Raw genomic sequence first — 26871 nt, 5'->3', positions numbered from 1 at the left:
GTCACGGGGTAAATGAGGCCAAGAAAGACAATCTAAAAACATCTGCAATTATTTTATTGGCAAACTAAAATTGTCCAGCTATTTACACTTTACAAGCTACTGTAAATATGCAACACAAATATAAAAGGCATACATTTATATACATTATTTATATAAAGTCACCAAAGTCCATAGACATTGTTATCTACTTGTAGCCACGTTATAATTAACTTCTTGAACTACAGCTCTAGTAACATATCACACAGATTTGCTTACATACGTGACAGATTAACATTTGATATCATGTGGTGGCACATGTTTAAAAGCTATAGCATTTTAAAGCAGTAGGTAGTCAGTTGTTATTTTGGCAAGATCCCTTGAAGTAACCCCAAGATCCCTTTAGTAACTTTGGTTACTAAACTTGATGAAACTAAACCTTCATTGACACCACGAGGAGCACAGCAAGTAAATGTGAAAAAGCAAGGACAAAGAAAACATACTGAATATTTCTTCTGCTCATAATTGGTCTGAAAAAACAATCTGGAGTCAAAACTGCTACAAAAAACAGAAAATAGAGTTATATATAAATAAACTGAGAATTTACCCTTGACTTTTCTAAAGTCCAGGAGTTGTTATACAATATAAAACCATCTTTGGGTAGAAGTTTTTGTCATAAGCTTTTCTCAATTTTGTCCATGAGAAAATTTTCCATTGGTTTAAAAGCTGTGAATTTATGGTTTATATTTATATATATTACATAATCTAAAGCCCCTGTAGTCTGTGAAAGCATACTCCTATGTAGTTAGTCATACCCGTTATGGGTGTTGAGATCACTTTAAGCCAAAACTTGGGAGGTATTCCTCAACACACATGAATTGAACTAAAAAAAAAAGTCTTCTCTCTCTGAGCGTAATGGCAGTAATGTCTGAGTTTTTTTTAAAGAACGACTTTTTAACACGTAACACAAAACAGATCGGGACTTCAGTACGCTTCACTATAAGATACCAAATGTACAGCTATTACTTAACATCTCTATGTGACAGTGCTGGAAGGCAAATCTCTGCTCACTACACCAAATACAGAACAGACTTGACATCATGCAAAAAGATTAACTTCATGTTTATGGCCAACAAGACCAAGCAAATTACTATCAACTAGTGAAGCAATGGTAATGCGACAGAATAACAAAAGCATCACATCGATCTATCAAATTAACTCATTTTAATTTTACAGATTACCAGCAGGCAGAGCTAAAAAAAAACAAAAAAACAACAACAACAAAAAAACCCCAACAACTCAGAGGTCAGAGGTCCAAACTGAATTACAACTATAAATGACATTTTCTAGCGGTATCTAGCAATGGATGACGTTTTGGTTTTATTTGCTTATTTTTTTAGATATATACATTGTGTCTATACATTTGTTCATAAAATTCCTATTAAAACCTGGGTACAACCAAACTATTTACATGGCCATTTATTTATGTATTTGGAATCTGGGCAAATACATCCTTTAAATTTTAACCATGGGTGATTAAAAGTGAGCGAACAGTTGGGACAGTTTGGGCAGAAACACATTCTCTTTGATGCTGCTTAAAATTAAACAAGTTTTACATCTTACGATAAATATAAAAGTAGAGCTACTTAGCTTAGCTGAGCAAAAAGACTGGAAACAGGACATAACATGTTCATTACTGGGCTTTAAACGTTCATGTAGGTGTTCTGTTTTATCCGTGAAAAGCGTGGCACTTGTTTAGATTTATTTTTTTTAAACCCAGTCATCATCCAACTTGTAAATTGTTGTGATGTGGTAGAGTAAAGAAATTATATCTGAAACCCTCGAAGAAGGAATAAAATAAGGTAAATAAACTTCTACAAAGTGTTAAAGTAAACTTGAACTCTTTATATTAAGGGTCACAGTTGGCTTATATGCACTAAAAAAGCATTAAAAAGGCATTTCTTTATCAAACACTTTACATTTTAACAAACAAGTGAAATATTATTTGTGTGAATTATCTCTGTATCATGATTATTGGTTTCATTGTATAAAGTAGAGTTAAATATATTTCATTTGAAATTAAAAACATGTTAGCTAAATAAATATAAACTCTTGCTTTTGTTGTATCTTTGTGTGCTTTTTGTTAAATGCTAAAAGGCACCCGAGTTTTTGAATAAAATTTGTTGGTTTATGTGTATGAAGCAAAAGCTTGCAGGCACATAATTAAATTTCAGCCATGCTCTAAGGCTTTAAAACACCTCACTATATAATATTAAATAATAATGATGAGAATGAACAGTTCAGATCACTGCTGGTGCAGGTTGAAATCATCTGACTGTTTTCTTTTGTGCGTTTAATGGAAAATAACTAATATTACATAAAATGTATGTTATTTTACTGTCTCTTGTTTATGCTGTATCTTAATTTGTTTCCTTTCCTGCTAAAAGACAATCATACTGTCTTTCTCTGTACAGTACCAGCTGCAGCTGTTTGTGTGTGTGAGTAAAGGGAAAACAACAGGGAAAGACAATTTCACTGTCATCCCTGCATCCTTGGATGTTATCGCACTAACACAGGGTAACAAAAAAACAAAAAAACAACCCTGTTCATTCGTAATTATTCAAATAAACTTTTACTCTGTGTTAACTTAAATAATAAAATATTGAAATGAATGGATTTTGTACAGATACATGTTAAATTACAGTCAGAAAGTTACACTGATTTCCAAGAGTGATTCCTTTCTACCCACATACTATACTGGGTGTTTTATATATTTAGAAACCCGGAAGCTGTTCTTAGCAGCCCTGTAGTGTGTTCCTGCTTACTTGACGGTATTTTCTAACCATTGACCGTTTTACAGTATGCACCCCTTTCCTAAGACTACACACAATGAAGCAGCACTTAGTGTCCTCCAACAGCAAGGCCTTCCCCCGTTGTCCAGTCGATAATAATGAAGCTCAGACTCATTACCATGAAGGAGAAACCCAAAGCAGCAAAGCAGGCAGCCTAAGAATGATGGGAAAACATATCGGACTTAATTATCAAGAAGTTGAAAAATGATGTAACATTAAATTCCTGTAATGAATTACTCGAGAATGCATGGCAAATCTTTTCATTGCCTCACCATTATCTTAGGAAGAGAGTTCATGGGTTCATCTTCTTTGGGAACAATGCGGATGTAGAAGACAGCAGGGAAGATGAAAATAAGGCAAGGAGCTGATGTGGCGCCTGAAAAATAAAAATGCACGCAATGCTGTAATAACATAACAACTTATACACAGGCCTAATCCTAATCCCATCCTCCCAATCCCCTCTGTTTTACATGCTAGCACACAAAAAAGCAAAATCTGAAAACAGCTTTATTTATTGTATCCTCTTTTTTTTTCTGCTCCTGTGCATAGATTCAAAAACAGGTGAACTCTATACGAAAACCCTTGCTTTGAGGAAGTACCCAGTGGTCCCTAAAGTTAATGTTTTATACTTTTACCTGTAACCTATGAAACATGACCTCAGTCTGAAAACAAAGTGGGACAAAAATATTGACTTAAGCTCTCAGTTTGTCCATGACACTGGTCACGTTTTTAACTTTTAATATTAGTTTGTGTGTGTATGTGTGTATACAAATGGCAACTGAAGTTACCCATAAATCCAACCTATCAGTTCCCTTAGTGCCTCTTGGAGATTTAGGCGTTATACCCCCTCTTCTTGAGTCTCAGACTCCATAGCATAAGAAAAACATTACTGTTTTGATATTATTCCAACTTTACGTTCAGTATTATACACACCAATAATGCCGAAGATTCCCAGAATGTTAGGAGCAAATATCACCAAAATGTTAATAAAGGTGAGAAGAATGAGAGCGATGGCAATATGACGTAACCAGCTGAAAGATTTGGTGGGAAATATCATCTGCTGGATGGCTCTACGTACCTGTGGGCAAAAAAACTCACATTAGAAACACTATAATGTTACAATATTAATTTAGTCATTAAATGAAGACTGAAATAAAAGGCATCACTTACTGGGAACAGCACAATGGGGACTGTTAGTGTTACAGCAGTAAGGACAGCCACTCGCACACAAAGGATCAAAGTGTCGTATGGATCAATCCGGCTGTATGTGTGCAGTAGTTCAGCCTCCACATTGCCTACAGGAATATAAACAGAAAATAGTTTAGCTGCACATGAGCTCATAGGTCAGTAACTGTAGACAGCATAGCATGACAAACAATCTCCACAAGAGGGAGCTTGGGTTCCATGTAACGCAGTAGAGGCAAATTCTGTAAAGGATGGGATCATTAAAAAAATCCCCACACATAATAAGTAACAATTAACAACAGGGAAAAGCCATTTCTTTGCAAGGGAAATGATTTTCAAAAATTTTCTGCAACATTTGTAAAGTATATTGAACATTTTAACACTGTATCTGAGTTGTCTCTCTAAAAAAACAAAAAAGTAATCTCCCTAGTCTATTATGTCCCAGCCCAAACAACATTCCTTTTGTCTTACTTAATAATAACAAATATCTATCACTGTTCTGTCCACTTGATTTGAACACAGACATTTGTATTCGTCTGCTGGTACTAAAACACCAATCGTAAAAGAAATGTCAGGGAAAATTGCCCTCACCATAAAAAGTCAGGTAGCCAAAGAGAGCCGCCAGAAAGTACATGGTGTACATGATTAAGATGGAAATGTTGGACACCTTCTGCATCTTCTTCTTTGATGGGCTAAAATCAAAGAGTGGACATTAACGCCACATTTTGCACTGAGATGTTATCAAACATTGCAGGTTATAGATGGGCGACTCACTTGCGTAGCTCAGTGTAGATGGGCAGGACCTCAGGGTGGCAAACAAAAGCGAAAGCCAAAATAGGGATGGTGTATGCTGTCTGTTAAGAGACACATAAACACATGACTTTCTATTATTAGCAGTGCAGTTGAGCTTCCCCGCATACATGTGTGGAAACTAGCAAATACATCTACAGCATCACAGCATCTCTGGCTTTCAATATTCGAAAGCGATACAGATCCACAGATACAAACGGTTCTTCATCTCAGCCGCCTACCTGTGGGTTGATGGTGAACATGCGTGGGGTGCAGTGGGAGTCATCATCCTCGTGAACCACACCGTTGTTGTACTCATGGATATGGACTGAATCGTTCAAGCTGAGGTGGGAAGCGGTACCATTGACTGAGAACTCCTCAAAGGGGCAAGGAATCTGAAACTTCTTGAAGATAACCTGCACATGTGGCAACATGTGGAAGAACAAACAGGAATATCATGAAAAATAAGGATAAGGTGATATGTCAGTCATTAAAAAAACATCCTCCAGTTATCAACAACTACTTAGAAAAACCATTTCAATCTAGATTAGGGCCTCTCAGCCTCTAAGTAGACAGATTTAACTTTGAACCTCTGATGTCTGTAGTAGCTCTTATATTAGCCTTATCAAACACTGACACATTCCACCAAAAATAGAGACAAGGATGGGAAAGTTAGCAACATAAAGTGTATGCCAGGAAGGCATGCCAGAGCAAAATAGGCTCTGTGTGAGCAGTGACTGTGATGATGTGCCACTGTGTGTGTTGGACCAACTTACTGCAGTGAGAAAGAACACCATGCAGCTGAGAGAAAACCCACTGGTGTAGCCAAGGTAACCTGAAAATAAAGAGAACCAGAAAATTTATAACTGCTCCTCAGACTGAATTTATGTGTTGTTTGGAACCACTATTAACTGCATTAGCTTTAGATGCTCCTTGTTATAAATGAAGCTACTGCAATAACATCCTGAAAATGTACAGAGTGACCTCACAGCACTGTGAGGGCAAAGACATCATGTTTATAGTGTGTATTAACGAGCAGAATATGCCGGAATTGAGAGTGCGATTATGTCAGGAGAAATTATTTTTAACTGAACAGCCCGCTGTTTCCACTGTGAGGGGTAGGACAAGAACGCACTAATTGCTTGACTGCAATGTACATACCTTTGCCTTCAAAATCATTAGATAAGTTGGATTAATGTCAAATAATCTTAATTGATAACTTCTAAGTATAGAAAATATTTCTTGAACACAACCTGGTAAATGCATGAGTTAGATAAATGCACTGCAAGAAAACAACCCAAACCTCAAACCCACTACTCTGGAGTATAATGAAAAGGAGCAAAACTACTTTAAAGAAGCTTTGTTCCAAAGAGTGACTGAATAAAAGGATATTAACTATTAATACAGACTGTAAACACATAATACTTGTTATGCAGGAACCTTGCCCAGCTGCCACGGAGATCCATTTTAAACAGAAAAACATTTAATTAAGCTAAAAATAAAGAATTGTAAATTAAACTGTAAATTTAAGTGAAGACAACATACATATGTTATATTATTTCACTAGCTATTGATTATAAGTATATTATATTACATATTATATTATTACTTTTTTTTTACTCTTGGGGAATTCAAATAATTTATTATTTATATTGGAAAGTTAAGCCAGCTGGTGATGTGTACATGGTCCTGGAAGTCTAGCTAGACTCATAGATCAGTGAATTTGGCTTTTTTATCTGCTTCAAGCTTATCTTTTATCTCTGGTCACTGTGTATGCAGAAAACACCTATACATTCACCTATATGCAATTGCCCACTCGCTTTAGTATTGTGTCAACAATAAGGTTAAAGTTGCCCTAGTAGCCTGATTCAAAAGAAGATGGTGTTTTTGTTTTCTTTTTTAACAGTAGGGCCACTGTAGGGAGAAAAACATCACCACTGTCTAATATACGCATTAGATCACATGTTAGCTGATTCTGATAATTGTTTTGAATGACTGCTGAAAACTCATTTTTATAGGTTAGCTTTCCCTTAATCCTCATCCCTCTATTTTTGGCCATAGCTTACAACTATTTGCTTATATGTTGGAATGAACTTCTGACCATATGTTCAATTATGTGCCTGTTTATGTGTCTGTACATTCGAACATGCATATTTATCTTTAATATATGGCTTTTATTCCAACTGTGAAGCAATTTGTAGCAGTTTTCAAATATCTGTAAAAAGTTATTATTATAACATGTTCCAACAGATTAACAGCTTTCTTTGAAGTGGAAAACAGTAATCCCACAACATTATACTCACCAAGCTGTTTCATTAAAGCAAGGGGCAGGATGATACTGGCAGAGACCATGATGACCAGGTAGTTTCCGTTCAAGTACCACAGACTGTTTGGAGAAAAATCTAGTTTATTTTGGTAAGCTCAGTATTTCAAACAGTGACACTCAGACTCAGTACACACTATACAGAGAGACTGGGACAAAAATAGAGTGTGTGGTGGTAACATATTTCTTCATTCTGTACATGTAGCATAGAGTTAGTGCTGTTTTTGTACTTTAAAATATGTCAGTGCGGCTAAATCTGTGACACAAGGCTGTTAAAAATCTGTTGGTCCAAATGGTTCATGTGCCCCATTTTGTCAGACCAACAGTAACCTGTTGGGAACACCCTTGGCCGCAAGATTGTGGAAAAAATGTGTCTGCTTATGTTACTCTCGACAGAAGTACTAGAATAGTGTGTTGCATAACTCAGATTATAAATATGACAGGTCACAGTTGCAGTAAAGGAAAACACTATGGTGCCTAAACATCTTAGGACTGAAGGAGTCAGCAAATGTTACCAGTATCAGCTTAAAGTCCCTGTCAGATACTTTATCCTCTCTTTTTCAAACAGAAAAAAGGACATTGGACAAGTATTAGTGTTCGCATTTACAGTCTCCTTCTACAGCTCTGCTGGTTTGTCATCATCAGGACCCCAGACATGTTCTCACTCTGAGCAAATATCTTGTGAAAGTCATTCAGGAAAAACATCTTTGTTGTGTAACCTAAATGGCTGAGATTACATGTATATGTTTATTCTTAGGACATGTACGCAAATGTTAGTGTTACAGTGAATTCATACTTCTGTGTTGAATCTACACTGTGGTATCTTTTATATCTGCAAACCCTGCTGAAACCCTGCACTGTAAACTATCCTGTAACCCACGCCATAACCTACAGTGTGTTGTAACCTGTGTTGTAACCTGGCGTTGTTGTTGACGCATCCTGCGCAGGTTCAGAGAGTGCAAACCTGCGAATGTTTATTCCCCAAGTGCCCTAAATTAATAGTACTGATAATGACCAAAATCATTTTTTGGTCTAATAACTTTGTTAACCACTGTATAAATGCTGACCCTGTCCGCTGTCAGGTGTTAGGGTGCAGTTAAAGACGCTGCAGAGTGTCTGACTCCTTTTATGATATAGCTTTTACTGATTTGACACAGTGATCCAGCTGTGTAATAAAGGATGGACATAATATATTTAAGTTTTTAAAACATTTATTTGTCTTTAATCACTACTCAAATAAACCGAATGCAGTGCCGTACTTTTTCCAGTGGGATTAATCTATCAAAGCACTTTACACTGCCTTTTTTATACTTATCCATACAGTGAGTTATTCTCTGAACTTGAGTGCTTTATCTGGCATCTGCTAAGTGAATATAAATAAATGAATGTGGTGAAACAGCATGTTTATAGTCATTTTACCTGTCTAAACTTAAAACATCAGGAGCTGTAGAGCCAAATGGGACCACACAAACATGCAGTTTAAAGTCAACTGTCTCTTAAATCCTGTGCACAGGAAAGTCTTTGTCCCCTAAAGCCTGTTTCTCACTGCTAAGCCTGTTATTCTTAACCCTGCAAGAAACACAATCAGTAGGATCGGCTGTCTCCGACAGTCCTACATGCTGGAACACAGTGCGATCTATGACACTACCAGTGTTTATGTGTGTATGCATGCATGTGAATTTGGGTGAGTCACTTAAAAGCAGGGGAAGTTACACAAATCATAGGTCATGTCTTCTTCGGCCTTTTAGGCAGTAGGTCAAACGAGAGCAGCTTTCACATGCAGCTGCACTTGCACTTGGGACAAGTCGTGTCCAGTCAAGTCTAGAGTTCAAATCCAAGTTCAGTCAAGTGAAGTCTTTGGAAGTAAACTGTGTTAGTCTGACTAGCAGTATTTTAACATTTAGCTTCCAAAGTTGCATTAGCAGTGACAATAGTGACAATACAAACAGTTTTGGTTTTCTGTCCCTTAAAAGTAGTTTTTGATTTACCTTTCACTGTTCTCATAGAGTGACAACCTTAGGTTGGATAAGGAGTGAATAAACTGGATTAACAGATTTTTTATAGAACCAAATGGCAGAGAGAAAAAATCAGCAAAGTGGCTATTGTTTCCAAATGTCTCAGCCTCTCTGCATTTGAACGTGCTGGACTTCACTGGACCCTTTATATTTTGCCAAAAAAAACTTCACATACCCCACATAAAACAACACCAACCAATTCAGATCTACTTCAGCACTGGCATAAACTACTTAAACTCAGGCAGAGTGAAAGGCACTTGGCTGTCTCTCCACCACACGATAGCTTTCTAATTCAAGAGCCACTAGTCATAAATAAAGCTGCCGACCCACTACACACCCCTCATTCCTCTTAGTTCCTGTGACGCCATGAATTTGGACAACGAGCTTCATCGAGTGGACATGAACAGTGTGTGCCTCCGTTGCTAAAGGGCTGGCCCTGAGCTGACCTATCCTCGTGCTCAGCCTCAGAATTTGGCACCCCATTTTTCACCACCTGGTGCTGTCATTTATGTGTGTGTGTGTGTGTGTGTGTGTGTGTGTGTGTGTGTGTGTGTGTGTGTGTGTGTGTGTGTCTTTGTGCAAGGCATGTAGAGCAGTTACAGAGCTCAATACATCTATTTCATTTGGCTATAAGCATTTAATGTAGGTGGCAAGTAGGTTGAGAACTACGAGAGAACGGCAGTTGTTATGTGGGTTTAGGTTGTCTCAGTTGGTTTTAATCTTAATCTTAAGACTTGATAATGTTGAGGTCAGGATTCTGGATTGCCACACTATCTGTTGCAAGACCCCTTACTGCTGAAGGTCTTTTTTTATGACTTTAAATATCTGAAGCACCTACGCCTTTTGAACAATTATGTAATTATGAGTCCATGCATCATTCATTCCCTTCTGCTTATTGAATACAGGCTTGGAGCCTATCCAAGTAAGGGAAAAATCCCACTAAAATACACAAACGAGCAACAATTGGAACAAGCCCCATGCTTAGATGAATATCTTGTGTCAAGCCCATTTAACACAGAAGGTCTGTACCTTATGCCCTGACATGTGTAATCCTGCTATTTGGCATTATATAAATAAAACTAAATTGAACTGAATAAAGTATTCTGTTGAGTATCTTGAGTTACTGAATATCTGCCCTCAGAGATGACCGGCTCTAGGCTGCAGCACATAAGTATTATAGCTGCAATCCATTTTGAGCACAAGGGTTTTTTTAGATTTAAACAGACAGCTGGAATCTACTTCAGTCCTCCGTGGCCTTATGCAGACCGTGTCTCTGGCATAAGTCTGACGTGGACAGTGCTTGCCTCTACAAGCTGACAGTAGTGAGGATTGATGTTGTGTGCTTTAGTATCAGATGCCCAATCATGTCCTTCCTGTTGTTCAGCCAATTCCAGGCTCCCATTCTCATTACACCCCCAAACCAACTGACTCAGTAAATGCTGCAAACTGGGCCAGGCCCCATGACCCTGCACACAGTGTCTCAGCTCTGGGTCAACATCAGGCAAGACTCATGTGCTTATGCTAGCCCGGTGGTGTAAATACTGAAAAGGACATAAATGACGAGACTCACTCGCTGTTGGGCTCAGCCTTCAGGAAAGCTTGGATGACCAGCGGTAACTCGGATTTAACAATGTAAAGGTAGCTGGACATAGCTGTAACAAGACAAGACAGGGGAAATGTAACACGTGGTGAAGTAAACCACAGTGCAAGTACACACGCTAACCAAACAGACATCAGAAAAATCATGACACAAGTACACTTACCACATCATGTTTACATAGGTGACACAGCAGTCACTACTACTGCGGACACTGTGGTCACGTCCTTTGTACTTTTGGGAAATTGGATGTTTTACTAACTTTTACTACTTTCAGTATTTATCATTCGCACCAAAACCTCATTGCTTTGAAACAGGTTTAAGATTATAACTTAGCTGAGCTGGGACGATAGACTCTGTAACCTTTCAAGCAAAATTGTGTATTTCTTGAAAAATAAGGTCAGTTTTCCAATGACAATTATGCTATGTAGCTTCTTTATAATGTAACTGTTATACCTATGAGCAATATCTGCAACTTCTGTCGGAATGTTTTGGTTAGAAGCAGCAGGTGAAGTTAGTGGTAGTGAGTGGTATGACTGATCACAGTGACATGCTTATGCATTTACGGTTTGCATTAACATATTTTCCCCTTTTCAGTTATCTGGATACAGATCTTACCACGTAGTAGCAGCAAACTAGTTATGAAATCAGTATGGACTCATTTAGAGCTTAAGAAGCTTTGCGAGGCACTTTAAAATCACATTAAATCACATCACACTAAAACATATAATCAAGCACTCCTACAATAAATAATTAAGTACAAGATAGAGCTGAAAAATGCATTTAAGAACATTTTAAAAGACAAGTTTAAAGAAAGAGTGAAAAAACTAAACAAAAACCATCAATGACTGTGCTAATCTAAGGTGACTTTCACAGATAATTTTCATCTGCCGACTCTGGTTTTAGGAAAAGCCAGTGTTGCCTGATGACACTCATAGGATTGCTTCAGTTTCACTTGACAAAGGACCAATGATGGAGCTTTGTGGAACGCCAGAGATCAGAAAAACTGACTGATTTCTGAATATGTTCTTTTTAAAAGGTACAATCTAAATCAGCCTGAGGCACTATATCCTAGGCCTAACTCAAGTGACTACATTAACTGTGGCTACTTCTTTGCTTAGAAGTGGTTGAAATCCGTGTTAGAATTTATAAAATATATAACTCATACTGATGACTGATTATGATTATTTTCTTTATCGTGATTTACACACACTACCCCTTATGACAAGGGAGCAGCAAAATTAGCTTTCTTTAGTGATTTTAATAATTCTGAAATCAACAGGGTAAACTATGGCTTTTTTCTTTAGAAGCTAGTTGAGTAGTTCATGCTTAAGGAAGAAGGTATGACCTAGTTTGTCTCAACAACGCTCTGGTCAGTAACTCACGGAGAAGAGGAACTTTTTTTAACGTCAAAATCACAAGGAATACAGCTACTTATAAGCAGCTACTTCATTGTTAATACTCTATCATATCCCAAACTTATAAATAGGACCGAAAGCCAAAGTAATATTAATGGCTTATTTGACTATAGTTATAGGGTCTTTACCTTACAGTATAAGGCACCTTGAGGTGATTTGGTGCAATAAGCATATAACAAAATTGAATTGAAGTGAATTCACTTTATAGCTACAGGCCAGTGGAAGAACACATGAGCCAACATGTTCCAAACCTACACTGTCTCCTCACCTCCAATATTTTGCAGGGTGATTGCTGTGCCAGCAGCTATTTTTCCAAGATTGCCAAAGGCCCTGTACCCCAGCTGTTCATAAGCTCGGATTCCTGTAAGCAGATTACAAACAATCACAAATTCAGTTATATTTGCAAAGATCTCTGTCCAAGGAACACAACGAGACACTTTGACAGGGGTTGACAAATGACTGCACAACTTAGATAAATAGAGAGTACACTGACATTTTTTTTCCAGTTTTAAAATTTGCCGAGACAATTTAAACTCAGCGAAACCTCAAATTATGGAATAAAAAAACAAAACAAAATTTCTTTATTTAATCAGACAGGGCATTACACAAGTTACGATGACTGAAAATCAAATTATTCTGTACAAAACTGGCTTTTAAAAATACATTTAAATTATGAATACTTTATTTGTTGATATAGTTTTTTTCACGTTACCTTTTTTCAATCAAGCACTCTTGCTAAATTTGAGTAGTTTTTTCTTTTCAACTTTATCAGCTGTCCTTTTCTAATGGCAACCACAATAGGGATTTTCGACGTGAGAACTTTACAAGATGTAATTGTACCATTTCTTTTCAAAACACTGAGAAATGACACAATCCTTACCCACAATGCCTGAGGATTTGAGCAGCAGATGAATAGAGTAAGATGACAGAGCTGCTACTGCAGTCAGAAGAAACCTGTGACAAAAAACAAAAGTCACACAGCTGCATCGTATGTACCACACTCGTTATTTCCTATACAACTATTATCCTGACATTTGTTTTTTGATTCATGATATTTTGTGGTCATAAAATAGCACTGACTGCATCAGCTGATTGTGCTGCACAGTACATATGACCACACAGGAAAAAATCAGTTTCTGACTCCAGGTTTTTTATTTCGGTAAACCACCTGTCACCTGTCTCAAACCAGCTCTACACACTAATCTCATTCATAAAGTGCTTTACAAATCCAAACATTATGGCTAACAGGTGGATTTTCCAGTTTGAGTGCAGCTAACCAAACAATGAAGAACCACTTACTGCTTTAGAGACAGCGAGTGACAGCTGGACAGCATATCATGAGTTTTAACATAAAACTCACTGTTGCAGCCAAGGGGAGCACAAAAGTGAAAAACTGATATTTTTTTTATATTTTATTTTATTTTACTGTCCTTATTTTAGGCTCCAGCACCCCCCGCAACCCTGAGAAGGATAAGCGGAAGCGACTGGATGGATGGATGTCCTTATTTTCTCCTGAGTTATTAGTTTTGTTAGCCAACATAAACTAATGTAAGTCTATTGACCACAAAAAACCTACCACACGATGTCACGTTCTCTACTGGCACAAGATGGCAATAAACATGTTTTAAAAACTTGAACTTTCAGAATCAGAATACTTTAACAATCCCAAAGGATTAAGCACTTATGTCTTATGTCCAGCTTTTCATGATGTAAATTAGCATTTATACGTGAAGTGTTTATATCCACTTTAATTGCAACTGTTTAAAATACTTATTCCAGCCAGATCTATAAACCTTGCAGTATCATGTATTTTCAGTAGCTGAAACACCTGTTCTAGCATTAATGTGGTTATAATACAGACATCTATAAACGTACTTACTTATTTTGCTGTACTTATTCATTACTTATTTTTCTGTATGTGTTAAATTTGGCTTGATGTAATATTACATTCTAACTATATTTGTGCTAATCATACACTATACAGTTCTAATGCAAGTACTAATAGGAAGATTTCATAAGGTATGTTCTATAGGTTCCTTCAGTACAAGAGCTACTCTGTATTAACTAAACTGACTGCCTGCTTTCACAGTTGAGCCAGACGCTGAGGCCATTTTCTGCTCCAGTCTCACTTCTTTGCAGCTACTTAAACATAAACTATATGACTAGGAAAACCTGGGTCATGGTCTGACAGCAGCTGTCTGTATGGATGCCTCTATGGGGTCTGGAGGTTCAGTTATTCTGAGCTGTGGCCTTTCTATGGCCTATGTGGCAAGGAGGCTTGGGGCCTAAGAGAGGCAATAAATAGAAGTGAACGAATCTTGGCATATAATGTGTTGCAAGACATTAAGACATATAATAAATCAGTACTATTTATAAATGTACTGAAAAAGCAGATTACTTTGAGAAGTACAACTTAGTTTACCCCCTTTCAATTTAATCACTGCATTTCAGTAGAATAGCAAATCTTGAGGTCAGAAAATTGTTGGAAAAAGACTAATTGGGAAGCTGTCATACATTTGTTTGTTCAATATAAATGTGGGGCCAGACAGCTTCGCTTAGGATGACTCCTTATACAAAGATCTCTGTGATTCCCTCCATCCATGTGAGAATTCCTTTCCTAGGTGAAGATACTTCCTGAGGTCTTCACTGGTTTCTTGGCACTGCCATGCGAACATAGTTCTAAGAATTAGTCTCAAAATTGTCTTCCATATGCTAGCTCCATAGTGTACTGGTTAACACATTTCCTTAATATACAAAAGATCCCTGTGTTGAGACCAGTAGGGGTTACAAAACCAGCCTCAGGAGGTCACAAGCCAGTCTGCTCCCATTTGGGAGTATTAATAGGAGAATTGTGCCAGAAAAGACATCCAGTGTAAAATATGTAGATCCATCCATAAGGGAGGAACTGAAATGACCTGCTACAGAACTTTCTATATGCTGATAGATATAGTCTTTTCTTTTGACAGCGCAAGAATAGACTGTCCCCATACAGTAAAAGCTATTGTACGAGGCTTGAAATAAGGGTTATATCAATCTAATTAATGATAAAAGATGAACAAGTATCCTCCTCCAAAAGAAATGTTCAAGACAATATTCAGACATCTCTGTCAGTTTGATTTGCTGTAAAAATGTCACATAACTTGTTTTATTTTTTGTTTTAGAACCCATTTACTCACCAAAAAAGGAGTATCCCAGTGTTGGCCATGGCATAAGCTAAACCCAGGATTCCACTACCCATAATAGCATTGCCCAAGTTGAAGACCGACATGCCAAAAGACGTCTTTCCTTCAAACTGTGAATGCAATATAAATAAATAAATAAAAAACAGAGTATACATTAAATGCCAATTTGTTACCTATGTTATATAGCTATAAGTGCTGGGTTTCTCACTTACATCTGTGAAACGTATGGGTTTCTTTCCACCTTCGTTGGGCAAAAATTCCTCGTTCTCCAGCCCATCATCAGGCTCTTCATATCTAGAGGCCAGATTTACAGGTGTTAATTGATGGCATTTCTATCCACCACTGAGAAAGTGAGCAAACATCGTCTGCAGACTCTAGCAAATCATGTGCTTTGAAGGTGACGTAATGAGCAAATATGTAGCTGAAAACCCTTGACGTAAATCTCTGCAAACATACCTGACTGTTTGAGTGCCATTTCTGTATAAGGATCCACCAGTTGAGGCGAGCACAAAAACAAGGTAAACATGCATTTAAAAAAGCAAATATTATGCATGAAGTTATACTTTATGTGGTTCACCACACTTGTTATCTTGTTCATCATTTTCACTATTAATGGAGAATTATCATAGTGACAACAGTAAACAAAAACAAATCAAAGATCTGCTTTTAGCTTTAGCAGCGACATTTGAATTTAAAATAATATTGGTTCATTGGATTTATGAGATTGTGGCTTTCACACAAGTATAACTAGAGAAAGACAAAAGGGAAAGAGTAAAAAATACTTGCTTCAAGCTGTATTAAACAAAGGCAGCCATTCATAAGGAAAGAATACTCACTGATCCTCATCTAGCATTGTTTTCAATGGCACACCCACATCATCGCCGAGGTCATGGCTTTTCCCGTTTGATAATATGTTCATCTCTGATTGAGAAGGCTCCATAATTCAAGCTCTGTTTGGTTTATGTGTTCGATTAAAGCAGTTCTTCTGAGTGACTTGAATATCTAGGGCAGAGGTGGAAAAAACATGAGTCAGATAACATATCAGACAAGAGGGCTTATTTGTTTTGGATAAACCATTTCATAAAGACAATGCACACTTAACATGCTTAATGGCCCTCCAGACACGCTGTTTCAACCAGCCTGTTATAGGCAATCAGCTACTTTTTAATGCTTGTGGGAAACATAAGTTTTCTCTAAACGTTCATAGACTTTTGATTAGTCCATGTGAAAAATATCCTTATATACATCTCTGCAGGTTTGTTAAACTTGAAAAGGGTGGACCTGAAAAAACCCTTATATCCAATCCTTCATTTCAGAGAGGGCCTAGAAATGTGCTGTGGGGCTGCCTTTATCTGTGCCATGTCACTGAAAGCTAAACTTTACAAGCCACAAACAAGTCATTTGTTTTTGCCTAATTCTCCTTTTTAGAAATTAGAACAAAATGTTGCGTTCACGACGTTATCAAAGTTTCCTATCCAGAATATATCTGCACAGCACAGTAATGACTCAGAGTCAACAGAGTGACGTTCAACACACCTAACAACAAGATCTGACCTCATTCGTTCTTTTTCTGAAGTTTCTGCAGTCCATAAACTGAACTGCAAATAATCAAATGTAAGGATGAAATATGATGATGCATGTTCTGCTTTCCAGAACTTCAGAATGGAGCAAAACAAACAAGTCAGGATCACTGAGGCAAAGGTCATAGTCAGTATTTTTTTTATAACCGTATTTGCTCTTGTCTTTTATATTCCAAATCCCTGGATTTTTAGTGCTACTGCTGACATCCCACACAATGACACTGTGGCCTTCATGATGAATATAAACATGAGTATGATTAAACGAGATGCCAGATCACTCACAACAAAATGCTTCAAATAACAGAGAAAGCGCTTTCCAAAACAGCTATTATGAGGATACTATAATTATACAGTTTAACAGTAGCATCAGTGGGTGAGTGTGGGGGACGCTGTATTCACAGTTACAGTCAGAAGAGAAAGTCAGAAATTTTGTCATTTATCACTAGCAAGCCTTTGATTAATAGCTCTTTAAAGAACACCACAGACTTTTTAACACAAATAAATATTCTTCTATACTTCAGTGAGAACTTAGACAGACAATGGTGTGCTGTTGGTAGTTTCCGCTGTGACCAGGGTAGAACAGCTCAATTGTGTTCACAGTGTCCTCTCTGCCAGAAGATCACTGCAGTGGCTATTCATAGTGTACAATTAAAGAGTGTCATTGATACAATGCCACTGAAACTAGGAAAGAAACTTGAGAGGACTAAAACAAAGCAACACTGCATGCTGCTTCACAATATAATCGGGTACTGAGCTCTTCAAATTTATGAATAACTTTCACCAATTCAAAAAAAGATGATCTAAATCTAGATTTTAAATTAAAAAGAAAAAACACCTAACATTACTGATACCTTGCACCATGTTATCTGGTGAGTCAGTATTTGCTCAATGATACCACGTCCCTTAACGCAGCCTCAATCCCCTAGCCTAAAAGCCCCTGACGTAAACACTTCCTGTTGCAACACTGGCCTTTGACAGCAATTATTTCCAGTGAGGTAAATTCAGAGGAGAAAATGTTGTGTGAATGCTATTTTCAAATTGAAATACACTTTGTGATATAATTTGTGATTAGTGGTGGGCATCACACGAAAAGCAATCGCAAACAAGCAAAAATAAATCAAACTTAGAAATGTAAACATGTAGAGCTCTTCAAAATGTTGAGCCTCTCACGGTGAGTGAAACTACAGTCATTATGTTTGCTCATGCATGGGATCACCGAATTTACAGTAAACACAACAAGAGCCTATTGTTTTATCTTGTGACTTTACCATGTTTATACCTAAATACAGCAGTGACTGTTCTGTTGTGGTCCTCTATATATCTAAAATCCAACATATATGTCTTGACCATAATGCACAGCACCATTCTTGGTGAGAACAAAACGCAACATATCAGCACAAACACCTCATACCAGCTGCCAAACACAGTCGTCGAGATAATTTGGGCTTGCCGTTTGCCACAGGTCGTGGGCACCTTGCTGTCCGTATGCCAAAGTACTCTAAATGTGAGGCCATCTGTCCTACAGCAAAAATCTTGGCCCACAACTGGATAATGATCCCAAGCACAGCAGCAAATCTACAGCAGAATGGCTAAAAAAGAAAAGAATCAAGATGTTGCAATGACACAGTCAAAGTCCAGACCTCAACCTGATTGAAATGCTGCTGCGAGACCTGAACAATCTGCCCATAAATGAATGGTTACAAATGTAAATGAACTGAAGCAGTGTTATTAATAAGAAGAGTGGGCCAAAATTCCTCCTCAATAATGGGAGAGACTGATAAAGTCAAACAAAAAATTATTACTTTGAGTTATCAGTGCTAAAGGTGGATCTAAAAATTACTGAAACATAGACTACTCTGTGTTTCACAGGGCTGCATAGAGTACCATGAAAAGTAAGGAAAATCTCAGTTTGGTTCGTTAAAAAATGAGAAAACTGTTAATGCAAGAAAAAGCATAATCTAACCACAACCATAAAAAGGTATTATGGTTAAGGTTAGGCAATATCAGTTAAATGTCAAATTATTCAAGACTGTATTATCTCTAAATTATTGCATTATTTCTAATGTTACAAGTACATAATTTCCTCTTACAATCACTAAAAAACCTCACTTAGAGGGAATGAAAATAGAGGTCTTAGTGTCGAAACACATGCAACAAAGTGAGTGTGCACGTGTGTGCGTGTGGTCGTGTGATCACTGAAACAAGACTGAGTGCAACTGAGAACACTCTTATAAAATAACCCATGAACATTTAAACTTTCTCATTTATTTCCTTATTCAAAAGTATGGAAAGAGCTGCCAGGGGAAATAAAAAGTCTGATGAAACTTTAAAAAGGCTACAAGAGCAGAGGTGGCCGACTAAAAATATGTGAAAACACAGTTGCAGGAGAAATTGGGAATATAAATCGATTCATAACACTAATCAGAGCCGCAATGGTAGTCCTACTAAGATCACACCACAGACAGCTCAAGTGAATATGAGAAGGGAAAGCGCTTCAGACTTGGCACAGGGATTATCAATGGAAGTCAGTGTTTCTGTGACAGTGTGGACAATGTTAAGGACGTTGCACAATGTCAGTCTCAGCAGACGGCGTCTGACCCTTGTTTGCGCTTCAGCACAAAACTGCAAGATTCAATTTAGCTAAAGAACATCAAGAAATATTTGATGACTGGGTAATCATTGTTCAATGAGCTCCTCATGATCTTGACCAACAAAATATATTTGGCATCAGGATGTTTGGCACAAAGCTCGCCAGGACTACCATATTGTCTCAACACTGAAGTACAGAGGTGGGAGGACAGGGGCATGACTTTTATAGATGGCACCATAAATCCTAATGGATTTACCAAACTCTGTACTGAAAAGACAACATACTGTTGTGGTACCACATAGTTACCAGTTACAGACGTAGAAGGACTCAAATTACCACAAAGTTTATAACATTTGGCTCAAATGTTATAAACAGATTTGTATACAAATTTTACCAGAAGTGTGGCTTTGCTAAACCAGAGAATTCTTTATTATTGTGAAAAGGAGATATGATAGATATGAGGCACTTTGCAGCATATCTTAGCAAATACATATCATTTTAAATTTGAAAAAAGTTGTTTTCAAAGAAATATCACAAATCAAACCAGCTCCACATAATATTTCTAGATTCAGAGTCTGAGTTCAAGCATGCAGTGGAGGATATTTTTAACTTTTTGGTGGAGATATGCAGGCTTTGAAAGATGCCTCGATGTCAATACTTTACTGACAATACAAAAAGTTAATAGACACATGAAAAAGTTTCTGAAAACTGCGGGAAATATTAGGAAAATGCCACAGCTGCTATTTCATCAGCATGACGAGGCCTCGGGACATATCTCAGTATAGAACTTTGACAAATACAGAAAATATTTGCCAGTGATTTCCACTTAAATGTTCCCATAAAACACAAAAGTAAACTAAAGCCAAATTATTTCTTTATACTGACACATATAACACTATCATTTTAAAGAGCATAGCTTGTCACTGATCCAGAAGCACAGGCTTTTTAAGTGTATACACATTCAATTTGTGTCCCACGAAAATTTGTGACGTTCACTCCTAAAACTATTCGACATGTGAATTTGGTCATTTTCTTTCCAAAGAAATTACCCCACCTACGTGGAAATTTAGCTCTAAAACATGTTGAAATGTGGGCTGGTTCTCAAAAGGCATCAATGTAAAACTTGCTTTAACATAATTTCAATAACTATTAGACTTTATATAGATTCCAAATGAGTTTTGTTTTCAGAAATAAAGTGACAAAAACTGAAAAATATCATTTTGAACAACTATATTTAGCTGACATTTGAAATGTTTGAACAAGTGGGAGGGTGAATGATTAGCTGATTTCTTTCTCTTTTTTTTGACAATTCAAGGTTAAAGGTTCAAGTAAGAGGAGCTATTTATATATTTTTTCTTATCATTAAAACCAGAGCATCTATTCCTGTGACACTAGGACATAAAGCAGGGCATGCACGCGACAAACACGGGACAGTGGGGAGCAGGCAAGCACATGTAGATGAGAAAGGCGCATGTGGCACGAGGTTCAGCCAAGAGCGCCTGGCAGCACCAGCTCATCCTAATCCACGTGCTTCCAGGGGACAGAGGACCACATGCTCATGTCTTGCATTACAGCCAGAACTTGAATTACATATTCTCTAGACGTACCATTTATCATGATAGGTTTCTCAACAACTAAAACCTTTATATTAACACGAACCTTTTAAGTAGTTCAAAAGAACAGATGATTTATTTTACTTTAAACAGGAATGACTAGAAAGTATACTAAAAGTATTCTAACCATTCATTTTGAAGGAAAATGGAGGTGTTTCATTTAACAATGAATTAGATAAATTATAGATTATACAAAAAGTTATCACCATTGAAGAACTTTGGCTATGCAGTTGAACACAGAAATGTATCAGAAACTTAAGTCAAATGTATGTTAAATCAAACAGACAGGGACAATAAAGACTACATAAAAAGAAAATAGCAGCAGGAACAAAAAAAAGGGAGTGTCATTAAATATAAAACATTTCTGTTTTTAGCTTTAACTACCCCCAAGTAGTTCTGACATTGCCTTTTTACTGAACTGCATAAATAAGGTAAAAAATAAACATGATAGACATTTATTTAAGCAACTTGATGCTTTGGTACAACTGTCTTCCATCTCTAAGGTTGAGCCCTCTATAAATTCAATAAAATAATCTTGGCTTATTTTTCTTGGTCATCACATACAAGCTGCCTAAATCATTTAAAGGGTCATAAAATGAAGCACCACCACTAGAAAGCACACAAGGACATAATTCAATGTGCAGTTGTGCAAGCAGACAATACAGTCTGTGTTTGTACAAAGATTTAGTAGAAAACATTAAGCTCAGTTGTCCGATAAAGGATGATTTGTAGAGCAATAGCAAACAGCCCAACAAACTTCCCCATATTTCATCAGTGCGGGTGTTCAGGTGCACCCTGATGGTAGGCGAAGTTGTGAGTTACACATCCCAGAGGCTGACACTTTAGGATCTAGGAACCATAAAAGGTCAAATTTATTTTAAGCCTAATTGATACATCCCGAATTGTTCCAAAGGAAGTCAGTACAAGCATAACACCTGTACAGGTCCGAGTAGATATAACTGCTATTATTTATGATTATTTATGCAAGTTTTCCCAGTTTCTCCTGTCTGCAATCTTTATAATTAATGCTAGATGTAAAATGTTATAGACTACAACAAAGCAAAATTTAAAAAAAGAGTAGGAAATTTTATTTATGATTCACATTTTATTATACAATCATTATATAGTCACTGTGTTTAACACACAAGATAAAAACACTCAAATGTATGTGGATTTATGATGAAAACACAAAGAAACAAAATACAAAAGACAAGCGCACATATGCAGTTATAGAAAGCAGCACCGGGTTTCAGGCTTGATAACACAGAACAAAGTCACCAAGGAAAGAAGACAATAAAAGATACTTCAAATGAGTTTAACCAGGATGCTTCAAAGACAGCTTGAGTTATAAGTAATGTCTTGTTCCTTTTAGAAGAGTTTTACATTTGTTGCAACCATGGTTTTGAACTGATTTTGCCCATTTGTAGTAAAAAAAAACAACAAAATTTTGTATCGTGTTGAAACCCAGCAAATACATAGATGTATTTTTTAAATTGTGCAAATTATGCAATTATTATGCTTTATTAGCATTAAAGCCATTTTGGAGGCTTTAGTGTTAATAAAGCCACTGTAATGCTTTCTTTAAATGACCTCTCACTTCAACTATCTAACAAGATAGGCCAAGATTAGTAGTATGACTTTGTACCTTGAGAATAAGAGATTACATATATTTATCATCTGTAGTTAAGTGTTTATTAACAAACACTATTTAATTTTTTTGTCATCTACGGTGTTACAAAGAAGATCTTCTGAATAACAAGAATTAACCATATATATCTGTGGCATACACGAGTAAAGTGAAAAATCACTGCAGTGCAATAATAATAAACCAACTATATTTCTTTTAATATTAAAAGAATATGTCCTACAGTTATCAAAAGGAAGTGAGAAGTAACTACAACCAGCTTTTTTTAAAGGGGGCTGTTTGATTCAGAACATTTTAGCCAAAACAATTTGGTAAGTTATTTAAGCAAATAGTTAACTCTCATTAATTATGACTACTTGATAAACTGCAGGACATTTTTCTGGTTTGGTAACCAGGAGTTTGCGGTGGGAAGTACTGAGCAATTATACTCCGGGCACGTGTTTCAGGCAGCTCTTACACTGCATCACAAGAATGTTGCATTTTTTATTTTTAACTGGTGAATTACTGAAAGCGCAGGGTGTTGTTCTGTTTGAACAGTTAAAAAATACTAAATGATTAAATGTGACATCAATGCAAGAATCAAGTGATTGCAGTGGAAGCATTACAGCAGGTACCCTGGCTTAAAGGCCTACGGATATTTTGATTCATTGTTACTACATGGAGAAAAAGACATTTAATAAATGTTTTATATTGTATGTTTTTATTACATTGTCTCGGAGGGCTTTTATGTCTCATATTATGATTTAAACGATTAAGTGCCCCTTTTCACATTTTTCCATGAAACACTGTTTTGAGAAAGAAGAATGAATGCAGTAATAATGTCGTATGAGGAAAACCTATCAAAGTGACCACTTTAATGAGTAAATTGTAAAGTCAGGCTCTTGGGATATAGACATAAAGCCTAAACATTTACCGAGGGAATGGGAAACCTTGTTTTTTATAATCTTGCCCACGTGGGTCAGTACACGCACAGCAATAATTTTGTCCATCAGATCCAGGATTTATCATTATTGTTCATTTAAAGTCCAGTTATTGTCTCTGCTGAGGGAAATATCGGACTCTTTCATGTTCTCCAGGCAGTCTAACTCTGTCTGATGTATGGTGTTGAGGAGATTTCACTCAGCACCCCTTGGAAAACATGTCTGCTGCAGCCAAAAATGATGCATGAAAGCTATAAGTTAGAAATTGAAATAACGAGCTGAAACTTGAACAGCTGCTATCTAACATTTTATTATTATTAACTGTCGTTCAGGGGATTTCCCGGGGTTACAAAACTTCAGACTAAATAGCCAAGGCAATTCTTTAGGACAAGTACAAATATAAATACGAAATCTATGGCTCATTGTGGAATATTTCAGTCATCATATATTAACATGTCAGCGCATATTTGGCACAGATTCATCCACAGGGAACAAACTTGGCAGATAATAGCTTAAAAAATCCACTCTGAGGAGAATTGGAGCTCTCTTTTCAATCTTAACTCTCTCATAAAATGCTGAACAAAATGTATTTTTGCCACACAATATAAACAATATCAACAAACGACTATGACTTTCTAATGACTTCAATATAAATAGACACCGGCGCATGATGAAGTCTGGTTCAACCCACAAAGATTATGAGACTCATGACAAAGATAATAATAACCTGATGAAAGGTTGACACTTGACAGTTAGACTGACTCAAACACAAAAATTCACAGGTCTCTTTAATGTGACACGTGAGTACAGCTGGCTGCACCCCACATGGATAAAACACTGACTTCCACGCACTGTGCAACCTGTCAGGTTCCTGCTCAAACTCTTAGCCACTTTGTTCACCGCACAAGGCTTATCTGCTCATTCTGCACTATGATGACCCCAGGACAAAACCCCACACTGGGGTTTAGATAGGGACCAAAGTCAAAAGCATACACCCTCTCTCACGCTACCTGGAAAACAATTTTTTTTCCCAATATGTCACAGTCGAACACATCTAGTCAACACACGCATTTAAGCAGCTGGGGGTCGAAAGATCTTGACAGCCATTGCAGAAAAACATTCACCATTTCCACACCCACCACATTTCCAGCAAAAGGAAAATCTAAGCCAGCCGCCTGCAGTCCACTTGTTAAGTTTTAGCCTACATTAACACAAGCTGTTATGCTGATTTCAAAACAAAGCAAAACAAAACTGAAGCTTCATGAAGCCACCTGGCAAAACAGCTTTACTGTAAGTATAGTTATTATTGCTGCAGAACACTTTACAGTTAAGCAACTTTCTAACATAAACAGCCGCTGTAAATTCTTAATTATATACTCAGAGCTAGAATGCACACTGTATGCAAACATTAAAAAAAGAAAGTGTCACTCTCACTAATCTTCCACCCATCATCTTGTTGTACTATCATTTGGTTTTCAGTTTCTCACAAAACAAATGCTCACAGTCAAGTAGCTGAAACCAGTCTATGTTAGGCATCTTCAGCTGAAAATGGCTAATTTTAAATGTATTTATGTTACAATTTATTTATTTATTTAACTGAGCTGTGGCCTCTTTATTGGTCAACACATAAGCCTAGTTTATACTTAAAATGGGAGAAAAATCCATTTCACAGCATTATCTAAATTAAAATGACCACAAATAAATAAATCAAGTAGAAATACAGCAGAAGTAGCCTGATACAAATCAAGACACATATTCAGCTTAAGAAAACAGAAAAGCAGCGAATATTTAGTTCACAAAAACCTCAGTGACACAACGTAGAAGAGAAATGTAATACAATTGCTACCAATATCTACTGAACCCATACAATAACAGCACATTAGGCGATAAATGGAGTTAGTAAAGCGTGATATCCCAGTCAGGTCGCTCTTAATCTTCAGCCCACAGTAACTGAGGCAAACTTTAAAGTGCTTTAAAGGGCTGCTCTTAGTTCCTTCTGGTGTTTATAGCTACTGATCCACTCTTGTCGTTGTTAGATCTTGTTCACCTTGTGGTGAACTAAGTCGGAAAAAATGTTAGTTTCCGTCGGATATGGTTTCGCTAAGAGGAGGAAGGGGAAAGGGCTTAGCTACTCCATACCATGTGCCCGCATGTGCTACAGCCTAAACTGCAGGGAAGTAGCCTGTTCTACAACCTGTAAGAATACCGGGACACTGGGGTCACAACATGTCAAAGTCTTACATCTTCCTGTGAAAAAAAGTAGCTGAAAATAAGAATCATATAAGCGATCGAACCCGTTTCTGTGTCACATACTGCTCACGTAGGCATTCGTCCAGCTTGGATTTACCTGTTGCGACTGCGCTACAGTAACTTTCAGGCGCATCGGTTTATATTTAAGAAAGATTCAGTACAACAATGGATGAGCATCAGTTTGTCGCTCTGGATGAAACACATGGTCGTGACATCTGCTCTTGGCGCTCACTCCAGAGGGACCGAGCATGCTATTCTTTCTTTATTGATCACTCCCCTGTAACTTCGTAAGTGAGGGCTCACTTGACCGCAGTCCTATAGGAAACAAAGCTATATGCCATATACCCAAAGAGTGAAGCTACAATTTCCTTTATGTCTTCTTCGCGTTTTCATTGCTTTTCCCTTAGATTACTGTATTCCTGCGTGGTTGAATGAAAATCTAAAGATTGTTATAAAGGTTTAAAGTGTTATTTTACAAGTGTCCACCTCTCTGTGAAGGCTGAAAAACCTGGAAAAATGTCAGTCACAACAAGTCACAAAGCCATTCCCCTAAAGAATAAATAAATAAATAAATAAATAAATAAAACAAAAGACAGGATTATGAAGTCTTACCAAAAGCTCGTGTCACGAAGCTTCCACGATAATTCCGCTGGTAAGTGGGAACACTCTGATGACCTCGGTCTCCTTGCGTGCGTTTCGCGTGTCTTTCTTTTCCTCAGGGAAGGTGAGAGTTGCCCATCTATCTGTCTATCTGTATTCGTGGGTTTTTACGCACATTTGTGCCGTCTCTTTCCAATGCAGTGGCTACAAACTGTTCTTTGAGAGATGGTCTGCATTGTAAAACCATTTGAAGCTCCAACTGTGGGGGTCGTCGTAGGTCCGCCTCCTTTGCAACCCCCGCCGCCCCCGCCGGTTATTTAGCTGCGCTGCTCGCTG

At 37.2% G+C, this 26871-nt stretch overlaps 1 protein-coding gene across 2 annotated transcripts; it reads right to left on the bottom strand.

Annotated features, from left to right (window-relative positions):
• Nucleotides 1-36: 36 nt before the first annotated feature.
• slc38a3b (solute carrier family 38 member 3b) lies at nucleotides 37-26871 on the bottom strand. 2 transcript variants are annotated; one of them, XM_013273251.3, is made up of 17 exons: nucleotides 26548-26869; nucleotides 16174-16339; nucleotides 15794-15814; nucleotides 15550-15631; nucleotides 15332-15447; nucleotides 13036-13109; nucleotides 12424-12516; nucleotides 10711-10792; nucleotides 7106-7188; nucleotides 5579-5637; nucleotides 5045-5218; nucleotides 4788-4867; nucleotides 4605-4705; nucleotides 3999-4123; nucleotides 3762-3906; nucleotides 3101-3204; nucleotides 37-2982 (listed from the first exon to the last, which is right to left on the bottom strand). In XM_013273251.3, exons 2-17 carry the CDS (start codon nucleotides 16275-16277, stop codon nucleotides 2878-2880), a joined length of 1548 nt encoding a protein of 515 aa, XP_013128705.1. In that variant the 5' UTR covers nucleotides 16278-16339; nucleotides 26548-26869; the 3' UTR covers nucleotides 37-2877. The 2 variants fall into 2 exon arrangements, with proteins under 2 accessions (XP_013128705.1, XP_003448380.1); XM_003448332.5 differs by lacking the exon at nucleotides 15794-15814 and having other exon boundaries at nucleotides 26548-26871.

Source organism: Oreochromis niloticus, linkage group LG5 (assembly GCF_001858045.2).
Source record: "Oreochromis niloticus isolate F11D_XX linkage group LG5, O_niloticus_UMD_NMBU, whole genome shotgun sequence".
Classification (NCBI taxonomy): domain Eukaryota; kingdom Metazoa; phylum Chordata; class Actinopteri; order Cichliformes; family Cichlidae; genus Oreochromis; species Oreochromis niloticus.
Note: the sequence above shows the minus strand (reverse complement) of the source record. Positions and strands in the feature narration are given on the sequence as shown.